The sequence below is a fragment of the Lycium ferocissimum genome, chromosome 6 (assembly GCF_029784015.1).
Source record: "Lycium ferocissimum isolate CSIRO_LF1 chromosome 6, AGI_CSIRO_Lferr_CH_V1, whole genome shotgun sequence".
Lineage (NCBI taxonomy): Eukaryota > Viridiplantae > Streptophyta > Magnoliopsida > Solanales > Solanaceae > Lycium > Lycium ferocissimum.
The window spans coordinates 69,272,208-69,289,808 of record NC_081347.1 but is presented as its reverse complement, the minus strand read 5'-3'; the positions used below and the strand labels follow the sequence as shown (position 1 = coordinate 69,289,808).

The 17,601-nt window shown below is 33.4% G+C and overlaps 2 protein-coding genes across 4 annotated transcripts; both read right to left on the bottom strand.

Annotated features, from left to right (window-relative positions):
• Positions 1 to 1,474: 1,474 nt before the first annotated feature.
• LOC132060208 (protein DETOXIFICATION 16-like) lies at positions 1,475 to 5,468 on the bottom strand. 2 transcript variants are annotated; one of them, XM_059453125.1, is made up of 9 exons: positions 5,162 to 5,468; positions 4,911 to 5,009; positions 3,515 to 4,059; positions 3,147 to 3,233; positions 2,996 to 3,052; positions 2,666 to 2,904; positions 2,452 to 2,570; positions 2,006 to 2,092; positions 1,475 to 1,666 (listed from the first exon to the last, which is right to left on the bottom strand). In XM_059453125.1, exons 1-9 carry the CDS (start codon positions 5,333 to 5,335, stop codon positions 1,625 to 1,627), a joined length of 1,449 nt encoding a protein of 482 aa, XP_059309108.1. In that variant the 5' UTR covers positions 5,336 to 5,468; the 3' UTR covers positions 1,475 to 1,624. The 2 variants fall into 2 exon arrangements, with proteins under 2 accessions (XP_059309108.1, XP_059309109.1); XM_059453126.1 differs by lacking the exon at positions 5,162 to 5,468 and adding an exon at positions 4,720 to 4,837 and having other exon boundaries at positions 4,911 to 4,956.
• Positions 5,469 to 7,025: 1,557 nt separating this feature from the next.
• On the bottom strand, positions 7,026 to 12,877 carry LOC132060207 (uncharacterized). 2 transcript variants are annotated; one of them, XM_059453123.1, is made up of 4 exons: positions 12,062 to 12,877; positions 9,730 to 9,891; positions 8,763 to 9,437; positions 7,026 to 8,314 (listed from the first exon to the last, which is right to left on the bottom strand). In XM_059453123.1, the coding sequence occupies exons 1-4, from the start codon at positions 12,425 to 12,427 to the stop codon at positions 7,301 to 7,303; spliced, it is 2,217 nt and encodes a 738-aa protein (XP_059309106.1). In that variant the 5' UTR covers positions 12,428 to 12,877; the 3' UTR covers positions 7,026 to 7,300. The 2 variants fall into 2 exon arrangements, with proteins under 2 accessions (XP_059309106.1, XP_059309107.1); XM_059453124.1 differs by lacking the exon at positions 12,062 to 12,877 and adding an exon at positions 10,623 to 10,641.
• Positions 12,878 to 17,601: the final 4,724 nt, after the last annotated feature.

Sequence of the window (17,601 nt, the reverse complement as noted above, 5' to 3'; positions counted from 1 at the left end):
CATGTATAGGAAGTTTGTATTTTAATGTCAATCATGTGCATTATAGTGGCGAGTGTCACGGGTCAGACACTTGTGGGTGCTGAGGCTAGTACTCCACCAGTTGCTACCCCCACTAAGCCCAAAACTCCTTTCCCTGCTAAGGCACCGGCAACTGCTCCCACTACCCCTATTGTTACTGCACCAATATCAGCAACACCAGCTAAAACACCAGCAAGTTTTTCACCAGCAGGAGTGCTGTGTTTGGAAAGGGAGTTTCCGGTGAATCACATAGTTGAGTCGGAGGAGCTCATAGCTAGAGACCGAGCCAGGCACACTCGAATTTTGCAAAATTTCTCTAGTGGAATCGTCAATTTTACACTTATCGGTTCCTGTGATCCCTTTCTTCTCGGGTATCTTTCTTACTACGATGGATTGAAAAGATTAACTAGCTCATTTTGTTATGTTATTATTGTCTTTGTTTAATCTTTCTACACTACCAATGTTATTAACCATCGTCGTTCTCTGATTTCTATGCTTTGCTGTAATTTTTGCATTTATTATACAAAAGTAAAACTGGGATCTCCACCAAGAGAATACAATTACAAATTGATACTAAAAGTGATATCTCGTGGGCTACATGTGGTTCTTGCAACGATTGTCCTCAAATAAGTGGATTCGGGGTAAAACTTCTTTTCCTCTATACTATTGTTAGTTCTTCAGTTTCTAAATTATGATATGACTACCAAATTATTCTTTCAGAATTTCTTAACACTATTATGTACTTGCAGGTTGAGCTGAACTTCCATGACACTACCAGCTCATCAACTGCATCTCTCATCTCTTGTTCAGACCAAATGTGTGCTTCGGCTCAGTGCTCTAGTGAGACAAATCAATGTGCTTACACCTTGCGTTATGCAGATTTGGGTGGCACAATCGGCTATTATGTGTTTGATAAGGACGGTGCTGCTATAGATGGATACCTCATACACATGTTTAACAATAATATATATGTGAGATTAATATATTTTTACAAAATTGACATGGGATGCACGTGCGGCGCACAAGATACACGTGCGGCGCACGAGATGCACGTGTGTCGCACGAGATGCATTTGATATATACTGTAAATGTTATTAACCATTGTCTTTCTCTGAAACATAAAGAAGTAAGAATTATCAATATATTTCAAGTTTTTACTAATCAAGGTTTTGATTTAGTAGCAAACCACACACCTAAACAACTAGTTGAATCATTTGAATCAATGGAAATGCAAACTCACATGGACAAAGTGGCTTTGTTGAAAAGCAACTAGTCTTTTGGAAGTTCAATACCTCCCAAATATTTCATATCAATACATTTTTCAGAAACATGCTTAGTAGCAAATAAATAATATTTACTCATTTTCTAATCTATCACTTTATCCCATATGAAAGTCTAAAAGGAATAGCTCTAGAGAGTTTTAGTAAATTTTATCCAGAAACTAATTAGTCCCAAATTGATTATTCCAAAAAATCTGCAAAACCATATTCTACCAAAACAAAATCAATATTCACATATATTTTTTCAAAACTAAAACAAGAACCAATTGTCCCAAAACCATACCAGTTGTAAATCCAAATGCTCAATTCTCTTTAACTATTTTCTTCTATGCTAACTCTGGAGTCACCTTACCAGTTGCTTTCTTTGCCTACAAAAAGGACAAAGGAGACTTGCATTATTTATAAGAAAGTAGAACTGGCAAATGGGTGGGTTGAATCAAATTTGTATTGGTTGCATTTTCACCCATTTAATTTCTCGGGTTCAACTCGTTAGGTCAAGTCAGCATACTGTCATAATCCAACCCGTTTAAACTCAGGCGGGTTTGACATGTGACTAAAAATGGGTTGATTTTGCCACCTCTAAAAAACCTTAAGTAGGAAGGGACACCCTAGAGTCTAGAGGGTTATTCAACAGAAGTAGAAAATCAAATTTGATGAACAATTGAAATTGAAATGAGCTTTAGAAGGAGGAACAAAAATAGATTTACCTCTTTGTCCCAATTTGTCCTCAAAGTAACCACTAAATAAATCAGGGCTTGAGCAAGAAGTGATAGAGTGAGCCCCAACCAAAGTCCCTATTAACAACATCAGAAAAGTATAACTATCATCAGTTTTGTCATAATAAATTAAAAAATTACGTTTCACAGACTCTCCAGAAATACTCTCACGCCAGTGTCAGATCCTCAAAAGATCCACTATTTTTGGAGGATCCGAGAGGCACCATGTGACATTTTTGGTGAGTCTGTTGTCATAATATCTTAAAGAACTATGTTGTACGGACTCTCCAGAAATGCTCCCACGCCCGTGTCGGATCCTCAAAAGATGCACTACTTCTGAAAAATCCCACACGTACCATGCAACATTTGGAGAGTCCGACCAAAATAATTAAAGAATTAAACAAAATGCAAATAAAAGGAAATGTATGAAGAAGTACCTTTCCTCCAAAATGGTAGAAAAAAGCTAATACAATACCAGCAGGTATTCCCCAGAGGTAATAAGCTCCCAAATTAACAATTGCACCTATTTTTTGCCAACCAACCCCTCTAGCAATACCTAAGATTTTGCATATAAAGACTTGCATTATTGGAAATACAAGATACTTGCAAAAATGGCTAAAGAAAATGTCTTTTTTGAGGATTTAAACAAACCTGAAAGTACAGATTGATTTGCATCTATGAAGTGTGATCCTGCTATAAACATTAACATTTCCCCTACATATGTTACTACTTCTTCCTCATTGCTGTAACAATACGCCCACAATTTACGAACCGAAATAATGAAAATTGCTACTATAATTCCTTCTGCGGTAGCTAAGAGCAATGCAGTATACGCTGCTATACGAGCTGCTTTTGGTCGTCCAGCACCTAATTCATTCGAAACTCTTATGCTGATGAGGGAAAAAGACAAAATGTCGGAAATAGTTGTAAGGTAGTGTTGAAAGAAGCTTGACAAGGAAAATGTGCAAGTATGAAACTCACCTTGTGGCACCACTTAGTCCAAAAGGCAACATGTACATCATTGTAGATGTATTAAGGCTGGAAAAATGCATATAACAGTAAGTTAACATGCGTGAAATATGATAGAAACATGATGTTGAATGTAATACTACCAATGTGTTCCAGAACTAACCTGATGGAAAGAACCGAGGTTTCTAGTTTTGGATTTGGAAGAAGACCGGATAACAGAACCATCATTTCAAACGACCAACACTCCAAGCTGAATCCATAGAAATAAAATAAGAGAAACTGACATAAATTGCCGCCCATCAAAATAACAGCCAGAAAATGTATATTTTTTGTATATTGATGTATAATATACATAAAATATACATTTTCGATACATAATAGTGTATATTTTTTTGTATATTTGGCTAGCGAATGTAATTACTTTTGGCCAACCGGCCAAATGTGTAACTTGTCCATAAGAAAAAGGTGTATTCATTTATTCGATTGAATTATATGTCTATGCATTCTTTAGTAGAAGTGACAGAGGATTACCAAACCATAACGGCTGAAGGAATAGCTAGTCTAAGATATCTCGGGATATCATATAACGCTGCAACTGAAAATCCGGTCCAAGTAACTTTGCAAGAAGGAGATATCCTAATATATGCAGCTAGCAGAAACACGTTAATCCAGTAAGATGTAGCGTTAGCCAGAGCTGCCCCTTTGTTGCCAAGGCCGGTTTTGAGCACGAGAATCCAACAAGTGAATAAATGCAACAAAGTAGTGGCTCCTGCGGTAAGCATCATAGGGAGGACGTTGTTTTGCGCTTGTAGGAACCTAATTTGACATTGTAATAGTCCATAGGCAAAGACGCTCGGGATCATGAATCCTGCATAATTTCCCGCTTCAGCTGCTATTTCCGGATTTTGTCCCAAGATTACAAGAATGTGTCCTGCATTTGCCCAAATATAGGCTAAGGGAATGCTGACTAAAAGAAGAACTATCATGGCCCTTTGCATATGAATACCAAGCATATGATATTGCTTTGCACCATATGATTGACCACATATTGTGTCCAATGCACTTCCCATTCCTGCCTGATCAAGAAAAACAAAATAAAAAATGCGATGTTCAATAAGTAGATTTTAAACTAGTGAGCAAATTAAAGAAGCAACCAGCTGATATAACCTCTACTAAATTCCTTTAATAATCGTCGACTCTCTTACCTAATTAGTCTGTTTCAAAAAGAACGACACCTTTCTGTATTTCGGAAACAATTCGCATCTACCCTTAATGGTGTTATTTTGTAGCCCAGAAATGTCATGTTAAGTTCCAAAGGTCTTTCTTTCATAAATTTTGTGCCTAGTCAAATGTGCCACATAAATTGAGACAGAGGGATAGCATATAAACTTAATTTTCACGCTTGTTAGTTTCAGTACAAGTGCTTTTAGCTAATCTGGCAGAGTAATGTAAATCCTATAGAACAGTTCATGAACTCCCTTTGAAACATTTAAAGTATTATACAGTGTTATCAAAGGCAAAAAATGCAAAAAGCTTTAAGGTCCGTTGGGCTTTAAGCGTACAACGCAAATAAAGTGTGAGCTTTATTGAAGAAAATGGAGAAAAAAAAATATAAATATGTGTAGTCCAAGATTAATAATTATCAGTATGAATAACAAATATATGGACAAAGAAGAAATATCAATTGTTTAGTGTCGCCTCTTCATGATTACACTCATTGGCAAGAAAAAGTATACCTTAGAACCTTAATGACGACACTAAAGCGCCCGCCAAACGAGGCGAAGCGCTCTTTTGCACCTCACTTCAGTGCTTAAGCACGCTTTAAGCGCGCCTTTGACAACACTGGACTCTCATCTACATGTAAATAGGGACAGAAAAGATGTGAAACACATCATAAAGCAGAAAATGAAGTTGAAGAAAGACTTACCAACAAGCTGAAACCAGTGACAGTGGCAAAGGAAGTAGCCATTGAAGCACCAGAAAGAGCTAACTCTCCAAGATGACCAACAAACATCACAGAAATCACCTGTAATAAGTAGGGGTACAAAATTAGTCCATGAAAGGATAATCCTCCCAACCCCTTAAGTTTGGGCAGGTTGTTTTGGCTCGTCAATTTATTAACTTAGCTCGTTTTCATCCATTCAAATTCAGCCTAACCCGCTCATCTGACACCCCTACCTGTAAACAATATAGCAGAAGATTGACTGACATTAAAGGCCCTGCTAATGCCAAAATCTTCTTCACTTCTTCAAGAAAAACATCACATTTTCTCTTATTCTTGGATTCCTCATTTCTTGAATTTGAAACTAATAGTGGACACTCAAGGTCTATTTCCCTTTCTTGAATATCCATTTTTTCTTTCCTCAAATTTATCTTCACAATACACAAAATGGCTTTAAGTTTGGAGCTGAAAAAGGTCAGAACATAATAAAAGATTCAAGTTCTAATAGCTTTAGCCTAAATTTGAAAAGAAGAAAACAGGATATGTATAAAGGAACAGATATTTTGCATATAGTTATCTTTATTATAAAACATTTGGGATATATCAATAAGGACAAATTTAAATTCTTTTCTTAACTGGGGACAGACATAAAATAGGAATAGGACTTTTTGTCTAACTTGTAATGTTCCAAAACAAGATGGTACAAAACATCTTTTGAGGTCCTATAATCCAATGAATGTGGATAAAATATGGATGATTTTTATAGTCTGCTTGGCAAGTTTTTGGTACGCCAATTTTTTTTTTTTTTAAACTGCTTATTTTAGACAGTTCAAGCGTTTGACCAAGTTTTTAAAAAACGAAAGATAAGTATTTTTGAATGGTTCGAAAGGAGAAGTGTTATAAGCTCTGAATGGAAGCCCGGGTAAATAGCACAATAACTTTAACTTGTAAATAGCACAATAACTTTAACTTACTTCAGATAGCGAAATTCCTTGTTGCATAAATAGCAACCGCAAAAGCTGAAAAAAGTAGCTTCTCCAGCACTTCTAAATTGTTGATATGATATTGATTGAAGTGTTTTTTAAATCGATTATCCAAACAAATAACTACTCTCTAAAAGTACTTTTTCGGAAAACACTTTTTAAAATAGATTGATTTGAAAGAAAATAGGCAATTAAAGCCTACTAAGATCTTCAAAAACATGATAAAATTATCCATGATAAAATTATCATGTCTACTCTTACAATAGCTTATAATTTATGAAAACAAAATCAGAATTGGTAGTGGAAGAGGGGGGAAAAAAGGAGAGGGGAGAGCAAACAACAATTATTTTAATTTTCTATTGCTTACAGTCAATTAACCTTATATGTAAAGAAGTCCTTGATTCCTACACTGCATGCATAAAATTGTAAACTTTTAGCAAGGTTTTGACAAAAGATGCTGAGTTCTTTTTCCTTCTATCCCCTTTTTTATTTATAAACGTTGTGCTCGGGTCAGCTTGCGCGAAGCTTGACTAATTATTACAAGAAAGTCACTTTTCTTTATTTTGTGATAGAATGTCATTCTATTCTTTGTCATTTCACAAACACTCACTTATTCCACTCAAGCGATAATTCCTGCCACTTAACTGACATTACAATATTCTACCCTTGGCAAAATCACAAACATTAAAAAATAATTACCAATTATAACCTGTATGAGGATATCCGATTCACTGACGTTATCCAATAATCAAAGTGGTATACCAAGCCTCGTTGGCATACAGGCCAAAGCGGACAATACCTCACAAGTGTAGAAAAGGATATGGCTAAAGAAAAAGTATACAAAGCCTTTGAAAATTTTCTTTGGAAAGTGTCTTCTGTTCTTGTTTGAAAGAATTGCAGTTCTTTCTTTGGTTGATTCAAAAGCTGGTGATACAACTTTGGAGAGTTGCTTCTCTTCAGTGGAGAAACTTCTAGTTCATGTCTTTGTGAAGACGAGGGAGAATTCAAAAAGAAAATCATAAAAAGCAGCAAGGTGTACGAAGCATCCGCATTCACACAAGGTCCTGGGAAGGACCGCAACCCAAGGAATTAATAAGCAGCAATCAAGAGAAGTATGGAACTAATACATTCATTCATGTCAACTTCCCTCTTTGAGAGAAGAAAAAGAGAGAACTCTTGAGCAGTTCCATAGTCATTTACATATAATTCCTCGTGCACGAGGAAGAAAAGACAAAGGAGATACTAAGCCAGTTACAGTCATCTGTACTAAAGAAAACAAAGAAGAGACCAGGGAACACTAAACAGCAATTAGCTTTTCAAAATTCCTAAATTATATGTAGAACAAAAGGATTAGCATTATGTATATACTCGTAAAACTTTATTACTCGTTGCTTACTCTGCTGCTGCCGATGGTAGTATTGTCAAACTGTTAGCAGTTAGTTCTTCTGATGACGACTCAAACTTAGGATCAAAGCTCATTGTATAATGGAATTCAATTTGTAGCCGCTGATGAAGAGGTGTCGATGCCATCAATCCCTTCTTCACATCAACTTGTAACTCCCTAATAGGGATTGCCGCCAAAAAACTCTTAATATACTCTTTGCACGCGTCTTTACCTCTATAAATGATGTTGTTTTCAGGTACCATGTCTTCCAGCATTTTATCGGTGCCCTTGGTGTTAATGACAATTTTTCCCGCATCAACAGCCTCTTTCAAATCAGTTTTCTCTTTCAATATCGTTGTATCTTTGTCGAATTTGAGGATATAAGCCTGATTACAACCCTCATAAAGCCTCTCGCCCAGTGTGTCAATGATATAGTACGCGTCTTTTTCAACTTTGAGGATAAAGAAGTGGTCATTCCAACTCACTATGTAACAGGGAGTTTCTTGAGCGGATTTAGAAATCTCATCCCAAATGTTGTCGAAAGACATGGCACCGTGAAGGAAGTCGAATCCTTCCACTTCTTCGATTCCTTCGGGATGAAAGAACCCAATGAATGATTTTTCTGAAGCTACTGAGAGTGGAAGGACTTTAGCTTCGAGGACCGTGTCGAGGTCGAAATGCTTATCTGGGAAACGTTCTCTGTAGGTCTTGTTTTCACAAAGATCCCTCCACTGAAGTGAGCCTTCGCGGATAAGACAATCAAGTTGGGACTTGATAGGCATATCTTTAGGATTTTGGTGGAACCAATCAGCAATCACGGCAACTAAGGCTGTACAAGCGCCTTCACCTGCAGCTCGTTCACTTCGTTGATCAATCGAAGCAAAGAAGATCTGAGTTTCCAGCTTCATTTGACCATCACGGCTTACTATCTCTTTTTGCTCCCAACTACCCACAGCAAAACTGTCATCTCCAAACTCAGAGACTGCAAATCGGTTTGCAGAACCTTCCTCAGATTTGCACCACTGCAAGAATTACATACATTGGTAAGAGGACTAGTTATGACTTAATACAACTATACAAGTACAAATAGCTACTAGGGAAAGTTATCAAGCTCTGTCATCTTCAATACGAGGGGTACATTGGTGTACAAGTAATAGCAGATTGATCAGAGCACGAAATAAAGATAATAAATGAGACTACGCAAATTCCATTTAGATACTAGGATAATCAAGGGGATTTTTTCATTTTTGGCCCGTCGGCCAAAATTAATTACTGGCACTAAGCCAAAACATACAAACTAATACACTAATTATGTATATTTTATGTATACCATACAGATATTATATGTATATTTATACTTGATATGCAAAACCTATACCGTTGCTGTCCATTATTGTTCTAAGCGGTCCAAAAATGTAATTATCCCATAATCAAACGTGACAAAGAAAAGAACGAAAAGTGGACACATACCCCTGAAGAAGATTCATCAGAGCAAAGCTGTCGGCGATCAAAGTCTATATCGTCCCCACCATCCTCTCCATAATGTTTCTTCAACAACGGCTCCCCCTTGGTTTTTTTAGAAGATCTGAAACTCAACTTCCTCTTCCTCCAGGGAAGAATGCTGCGTTTTGAACTCTGCTCTGTAGATTGATTTGGTAGTGCTGCAGTTTTATACGCTGGTACATCTGAAATATGAGGGCTATAGTGGACTAAGTCCTCGTCTTCGCTGCCACTTGTGTTCGAGTAAAATGATCCACCAGCATGGTTCGCATGGACAAGTGATTCATAACTAAATGACTTCTGAACACTTGTATCCTCTTTTCCTTCCTCTGATTCTCCTTCTTCGGAATCATCATCAAGTGAATCTGTATCCACTCGGTAAACATAATCGGGATCGTCACTTCTCACTGAGTTCCTTCCATCACTGCTGCCTTCCTCTTCATGATATGCCTTCTTCTGTCGCCTAACAGATAATCCTTTGAAAAATTTAACTTTCCGGAGACCTGCTTTAAAAGAAGAACCCTCATTTCTGTCTGTCAACAAAACATTTCCGGGGTTTGGAGATACTGGAGCAGACATGGTAAACTTCGGAATGGTCTCTGAAGCTTCACGTGTGTCCCTCAATTCCACAAGGTTGAGTGATAGCTGTCAAACATGAACATGTCTTCAGGAAACAGTCGCAGATATATAAATGAAGGCATTTTCATTTTTGGCCCCTCGCCAAAATTAATTACGGGCGCTAGCCAAAATATACAAAACATAAACAATGCTTATGTATATTACATGTATATTTATGTATATTACAAGTATAGTTATACTTAATATACAAAACCTATACATTTGCTGGCTAATATTTTTTGGGGAGGTCCAAAAATATAATCAAGTGGCTGAAGGAATACGGGAGAGCAAGCAAAAAATGTGCTTTAGTTTCTCTTACACAAAGTGAGAGGGAACTCTTGAAGCTGCCAATAGAGGCTTCCAAAGGAATGAAAATTTCAATGCTGTCTTCTTTTTCTCCAGCTACTGAAGCAAAGTCCGCAAGGTTCAATGTCGCAGCAGCAAGTATGGGTACCTTCTGATCTGGTCCTTTGTTTGTACACTGATTCAGTATAAGTATGAATAAGTACGGTAACCAACAGTTCACAGAGAACCACAAGGAAGGGAGTAGATTAAAATGAAATTGAACACAAAGATAAGGTGTTCAATTCAGAAATTAGTGCAGATGAAAGCTAAACTGAAAATAAAGGATTAGCAATAGGAACTAAAACACCGATTGCATTGAAAGACAAGCGACTATCATGAACGACAAGATAGGTTGAGACTTGAGCCTATAGGAGAACAAAAAACTATGCGTCAGTCCCAAACAAGTTGGGATCAGCTATAAAGAATTCACTATTCCATTTAAGTTCAACTCATGTCATCATCATATTAAAAAAAGTTAGAAGAGAAAATACACCGATTGGATTGAAAGACACGCGATTAGACAAGGTAGGTTGAGACTTGAGCCTATGGAAGAACAAAAACCTACGCATCAATCCCAAATAAGTTGGGATCAGCTATAAGAATTCACTATTCCATTTAAGTTCAACTCATGGCATCATCATACCAAATAAAAGTTAGAAGAGAAAATAAGTTACATGTATCTAAATAAATATAATAATAACAATAATAATATTAGAAGTCTCTAACAAGACCAAAATATATTCCCAACTAGTAGATATGACCTATGTGAAAAAATAATAATATTAGAAGTCTCTAACAAGACCAACATATATTCCCAACTAGTAGATATGACCTATGTGAAAGAATTAGCCATAAAAGAATTCTTACCATTCACCATTAACACCTTCCCCGGATGCACGGAGCTTAGTACACCGGGCTGCGCCACCCCCACACACACCCCCCCCCCCCCTCTTTTTTTTTTAATAACCATTAACACCTCCTCCTATTGTTACTTCCTTTAAAAAAAAAATGTTGGATGCATAAGGCAAACAACTATGGAAAGGCATATTCTCCAAGGTACTTAATCAAGTGCTACAATTTTTAATTAATAACAGACTATCCCAGTAATGTTTATTTTTTCTTTCCAAAAAGCACAGCTGTATATGTCTAGGAGAAAAATATGAATGAATATACAAGGTGTCTCACCATCCACCATATAACATCAAAATAAATGACCTCCACAAGCTCAAAAGGTAGATCCATTAAAAGGCAATCATTACATTCCAGAAGGCTTAAAAAAAAAAGCTTTTGACTCATGGGGCAAGTCAGGAATAGTATCTCCATTGTTCAAAATTTTAGACAGCAATATAACAAAAGTTAAACCTCACTTTAAGCCAGTGAGGTGTCGGAAAATTATAATGAGTATATAAAAAAATTATACACTGTATATTGAACAGTTTTAGCAAAACTTCTCACTTTGCCACTGTTACTAGCAGTAATAACACTCAGTAAAAACCATTTTGATGATGAATTTTATCAAGCATATTTTGTTTAACATGTTCATGATCAAATAATCAAAACCAAGCAACAATTTAACCAATAAAAGAAAAAAGAAATCCTAATTTGAGGAAATTCAAGAAATATTCAGCTCAAAAAGTTGTATGACATGAACAAGATTCATAACACAGTACAACTATCAAGAAAGGCTTACCCCTTCTAATTAATGTATCCAATTTAAGACAACTAAGGTACAAGCACTAGCTAGTCAAGATATTTGATCCAATTCAGTAATTTTCTGATCACATACAGTCCTAAATAACTACTTCCTCCCATCCAAAATAATTGATATTTTAGGCTTGGGCACATCGATTAAAAAAATTCATTTACTCCTAAAAATTAAGAGGCTTTTGACTAAAATACCCTTAATTATGATTTTCTTTTCTTTTCTTTTTAGATTGACATAGCTATCATTTAATTTGTACTTTAAATTAAGAATGTGTCACGGACAAATTTGAGAAAAATAATTAAATATCTTCTTGATTTTGTGAGAGATCAATTACTTTGAACCAACTTTTAGAGACTAAAACATTAATTATTTTAGACAGGAGTCAGTATACAACAACAACTACTACGCCTCTATCTCAACCAAGTTATATATATATATATATATATATATATAGTTAGAAAAAAAAACCAAAAGGATCAGAGGTTAAAAAGTAAATAAATCCAAAGTTAATTTTTTATTTTTTATTTTTCACTCAATAGACAGAAACCCAAAAAAACCAAAAGGATCAGAGGTAAAAAAAAAAAGTAAATCAAGAACTCACATTGAAGACAGTAAAGGCAACTTCCCAAGGATGAAAAACACCATCTTTACAACCAGTAAAATTACAAACACTTTGAAATTCTTCATTCCATTCAACAACACCATCATCATCTCCATTTAAACACTCTTCCTTTGTATAATTCTTCTTAACATTTCTCCTTGTAAATGAACTCAAATTCAAAGAATTACCCTTTGATGAACCTTTCCACTTAATTTCAACTCTTAATTTATCAAAATCTTGAAACCCCACTTGCTTATTTAACAAAAAGTTTAAACCTTTAAGACAATTAACACTAATTTTTGCCTCAAATTTTTTTGATAATGATATTGGTGGCCATGGTCTCCACTTCATCATCTTCACAACCATCGTTTTTTTTTTTTTTTTGCTTTTCAAGAACCAAAAAATACTAAAAAGATCAGTTTTTTGTACTTAGGATAACCCCAAATCAAGAAAATACAATAAAGATCACTCTTTTGTGCTTTTTTAGAGGGAAAAAAAAAGTGAACTTTCTTGGATAAAATGGGATTTAAAGAGGTGTTATCTTCACAACCATCTTATATTTATTATTTTTGCCTTTCAATCAACAAGAAAATACTCAAAAAGATCAGTTTTTTGTACTTAGTATAACCCCAAAACAAGAAAATACAATAAAGATCACTCTTTTGTTGGATAATTGTGAGATTAAGAGTGGATAAAATGAGATTTAGAGGAGATTAGGTGTTATGTTAAGAGGGATTATGGTAGTTAGTTTGGAATCAAATGGTAGAGAGAAATAAAAGGGAGAGAAATTGTAGGTAGTGGAAAAAATAAACACAAGTAATGTCTCTATTTGTAGTACTAGGAGAGTGGTTGTAGACACTATTTGTGTAGTACTAGTTTTTTTTTTTGGGTGGTGGGGATTTATTTTTTTACCATTTTGGTGGATTAGTTTATATTTAAGGAAAAAAATGCAATGCTACATTTAAGATTACTAAAATTTGTGAAAGATAAGATTATATCCTTCTGAAATAAAGATAAAGATATAACTCGTTCATCTTTAATTAGAGATTTTGAATTTGAGCTGCGGATATAGAATTTTCTTTATTAGAGAGCTCTCCGGAAAGTGAATTTTTTTTAGTAGAGAGTAGGGGTGCACATGGAACGGGTTGGTTCGGATTTTTTAAATACCAAACCAAACCAATTGCGTCGAGTTTTTAAATTTATACACCAAATTAAACCAATAAAATTCGGGTTTTTCAACCTTGGGTATTCTCGGGTTATTCGGTTTTCTCCGATTTTTCAGGTTTTTTTCCGGAAAAGTCTTCATACAAAACATATAACTTTTACTTTAACTATTTTTTTAGTCCTAGTAAGATACAACTATATAATTAAGATGTTTCTTAAGAAAATAACACAAAATGTGAGATGAGTGATGATATTGTATTAAAATATTCAACAAAAAAAATAATAAAATCAGTTAAAATATATATTGCTAATTAATAAGTCATAAAGAAAATGACCATAATCTAAAAGTACTAAGTCACACTAAAATAAGTACGGCTAATAATTATTAATTATATGACCAAGAAAAAAAAAATCATGTATTTTCACTCTCTAAACCAATTATGCAAATCTAAAGAATAGATATCCAACATCATTATCATTCCTAGTGGTAGAATTGAATTTCTTTGTTAGCATTAGTGTTGAGTTGGTTTCGGTGACTTTATTTGGAAGCATTAACATCCGTGATATAAAATTTATTGACATTCAAAATTATAAGGTCAAGCTTGAAATATAATATAATAAAAGACAAAAAACTACGAAAAAATTTAAGAAATATTTATAAATTACATTACAAATAAATATTTTTATGTATAAAATATTTTAAAAAATGAAAGCATGTAGTGTCGGGTTGGTTTGGTTTGACTTTTTTTAGCTAAAACCAAACCAAACCAAACCAATTATGATCGGGTTTTTTTTTAACACCAAACCAAATCAAACCAAATCACTAATCGGGTTTTTTTATCAGTTTGATTAGATTTATCAATTTGGTGTAGTTTTTCGGTTTACTCTGTACACCCCTGTCTATAGAGCGCTCCACAAAATAAAATTCTCATTGCAAATTTATATTATTAGTTGAATCCTGAAGTAGGTAGGGGCACCCAAAATAAAAGGAATTATTTTTGTAAAGTGGTTATTTTTCTTTTTTTTTTTTTTTTTCCTTTTTTTGTTTTTTGTTTTGTTTTGGTGAATAATTTACCTTTAAGGAAAAAATCAAATGTTACATTCAAGATTAATAAAATTTGTGAAAGATAAGATCTTATCTTTTTAATCTAAGAATTGTTAATACAATATAACTTGTTCATTCTTAATCAGAATCTCGATTTTGTGTTCCAGAAATAGGATCTCCTACAGTAGGGAAAGCTTTACTCTCAAAGTCGAATTTTCCAACTTGAACCACATTAATTAGGAGCCAAAGTGGGACCGGACACTGGACGGGAAAAAAACAATTTTTATTTTTATTTTGGTGAATTAATTTACCTTTAAGGGGGGAATAAATCCATCCTGCATTCAAGATTACTAAAAGTTGTTCAAGATTAGATCTTATCCTTCTAAATTAAAAATTGTCAATAAAATATAACTCTATTCTAATCGGAGGTTTCAATGTGGAGGTAAAAAATAGAGTCTCCTTAGCTTTGACAAGGAACATTTTATACCAAAAGCGGGACTTTGCAACGTAAATTCGCATTGGTTGGGCACCAAAGCAAGGATCAGAAACCAGGCTAGAAACATAAACAAATATATTATTTTTTTGTATAGTTCTTTTTCTTTTTCTTTTTTGGTTGTGGAAGGAGGGAGGGGGGTTATTCTGTTTTGGTGAATTAATTTTCATTTAAGGAAAAAAAATCAAATGTTTTATTCCAAAATCCAAATTAATAAAGCATGTTAAAGATCAGATCTTATCCTTCTAAGATAAGAATTGTTAGTGAAACATAACCAGAATTTTCCCGTGTCTTTTGGGTCTTTGTAAAAATTTAGATTAATTTTTAGATAATCTTTTGACGTTTTAGAGTTGGGAAATAACGTATTCTGTAGACAACAACAGCAAAGATACCCAGTATAATCACATCAGGCGGGGTCTAAGGAGGGTAGACCTTGCCCCCACCTTTTGATGGGAAATAATGTGTTCTGGTAATTTCAAATATTACAGAACTTCATAATAGTTTTTCTATTGTAATTTTTTTATTTGTAAAGAATTTGTAGGTGTGAGTTTTTAAATAGTAGAATAATAATGTGAGAAAGACAAAACGCTAGAAAATGTACGAGACACACAATTGTTTTTAGCAAAAACTGAAAAAATACAAGCTAAGCAACACCTCAAACGGGGAAATTTTAGTCGTAATCAAGATTTTGTAATGAAAAGGAAAACATTTATAAAGAAAATGTGATTAAAAGTTTCCAACAGAAAGCTAAAAGTAGCATTGAAGCAAAACTTAAGAGCTTTTTTTAATCCCTTTTAAGTGTATTTCAGAGTTTTTGACAATTTCGACAATACGTATCTTTTAGTGCTTCTTGACATTTAGGTTTGGTAGTTTATTTTCCATTCAGAAACGTAAAAGGGAGTGAAAGGATTAGCTAGAAACTAGAATTACTTAATTAATTTTTGGGTGAGATCATTTTGACCCCTAACTTTGTTTTAAAATTCAAACTCCCCCCTCAACTATGAACAATAGTCCTTCTCCCTTCTTTCTCCTATGTAATTTCTATTTTACCCTTGACATTTTCACTCCACCCTTGACATTTTCACTCCTCCATCTATGTAATATCTTTTTATATTATATAGAATTTATTATTTTAACGTAGGTATGTATAGTTCTTTTTTATTTATTGAAATTCATAATATAAGTAGAATAATCCTTTTAATATTACATGGATTAAGTATATATTATGTATGTACATGCACGCGCGCACGCGCGCACACACACGCATATTACCTATTATTTTTACATATATATGTATATGTATATTTAAGTTTCATTTCTCTCTTATTCTCTATTGTCAATATATAAATGAGTTTTGGTTTTTAATAATGGAATATTTTAAATTATAATTTAAAATTCATTTATAATATAAATAGATAATCTTTTAGGAATTTGTTATAGAATATACCTCCATTTTTATCAATTATTTTGTATTACTGCATTGTAATATATTTATTAAAGTTATTATTACATGTTATTTATACTTGTATAAATAGATATTAGAATTTTGATTATGATTAATAAAAAAATTCTTATTCTTCTCATTTATTTCATTATAGAATGACATTAAATTATATACTTAACTAGTATATCTCACTTTTTTTCTATCTCGAAAATAATATTTAATTTCTTAAAGAAAATTTGTTACATAGATTAAAGAGATTAAAGAAAATCATGATTTTAAAGAAGTAAAAGAGATTAAAAAAAAAAAAAAAAAAAAGACAAGTTGATAATTTAAGGGTAGAATAGGAATTTAAGAAAGTCAATTAGGGTAAAGGCGGGAGAATGACTATTGTTCAAAGTTGAGGGGCAGTTTGATTTTTAAAGCAAAGTTGGAGGGTGAAAATAATTCTCATCCATTAATTTTTAGATAAAACATCTTGCAGGCGGTTAATAGGAGATTTTATAGACCTTATAATAAGATGACTCACCTTTTTCTTAGGAATTTTACGTTCTTAACATGAATTAAGCTGTAAATTTTGGGAATTTCAAACCTTTTTATGTTAATCCTTAATTGCAAAATTTACAATTAAGGGCTCATTCCGTTGTGTAGAAGAAAAATTAATCCCAACACAAAATCCCGCATAAGATAATATAGTATTCGATTGACGACATATAAGAAAAATACGAAAGGCAGCATATATAACTAACACATATATAAATGAAATCAATAATCATAGGAGTATTAAGTTATGCAGAAATTTATGTATTATTTTTGCGGAATGGAACTTGGAATAAGAGTATATGTATTAGCAATGCAGGAATTAACTATTTAAAGATAAAAATACTATTTTAAAGTAAGTAATTCATGGATAATAATTCATTCATTGTTAATCTCCGGATAATAGTTTATTTTGTTATCAATCACTGCATTTATAATTGATGCATTATAACCCTGCATAACTTGTAAGTGAATGTAATGACCCTTCTTTTGTAAGAAATTAAAAAAAAAAAAAAAAAAAAAAAATTAGGCAAATCTTATGTTACAAGACATCTCTATGAAGGTTGGGAAAACTATTCTTAATATAGTTTCATAAAATTATAGCATTAAAGGATTTTATCGTAATAAAATATTAACATGTTCATACTTTTATAAATTATTACTGGACTTTGATTCTACTCGACTTATTTGTTTTAGGAGTCAACGATCTCCAATTCCAGCAAAAGACAGAAAGGCAACCGAATAAAAACATGCCGAAAATTAAGTATGCTAATTCTGTCTTACATAGTTGGTCTGAAAAGTCGAATTAAAACTTCTCCAAAAATAAAAGTCAAAACCAGTTGGACTAAAATAAATTA

What these genes read in the sequence shown, in the direction of transcription:
- LOC132060208 (XM_059453125.1), bottom strand. Translation starts at nt 5,335, where the DNA reads ATGGATATTCAAGAAAGGGAAATAGACCTTGAGTGTCCACTATTAGTT. An exon ending in TTCTGCTATATTGTTTACAG is followed by an intron (nt 5,010 to 5,161) that starts GTAGGGGTGTCA and finishes TACTTATTACAG; the next exon opens with GTGATTTCTGTGATGTTTGT. An exon ending in TCTACCATTTTGGAGGAAAG is followed by an intron (nt 2,093 to 2,451) that starts GTACTTCTTCAT and finishes TGTTGTTAATAG; the next exon opens with GGACTTTGGTTGGGGCTCAC.
- LOC132060207 (XM_059453123.1), bottom strand. Translation starts at nt 12,427, where the DNA reads ATGGTTGTGAAGATGATGAAGTGGAGACCATGGCCACCAATATCATTA. An exon ending in AGAGTTCCCTCTCACTTTGT is followed by an intron (nt 9,438 to 9,729) that starts GTAAGAGAAACT and finishes CATGTTTGACAG; the next exon opens with CTATCACTCAACCTTGTGGA. An exon ending in CTGATGAATCTTCTTCAGGG is followed by an intron (nt 8,315 to 8,762) that starts GTATGTGTCCAC and finishes TAATTCTTGCAG; the next exon opens with TGGTGCAAATCTGAGGAAGG.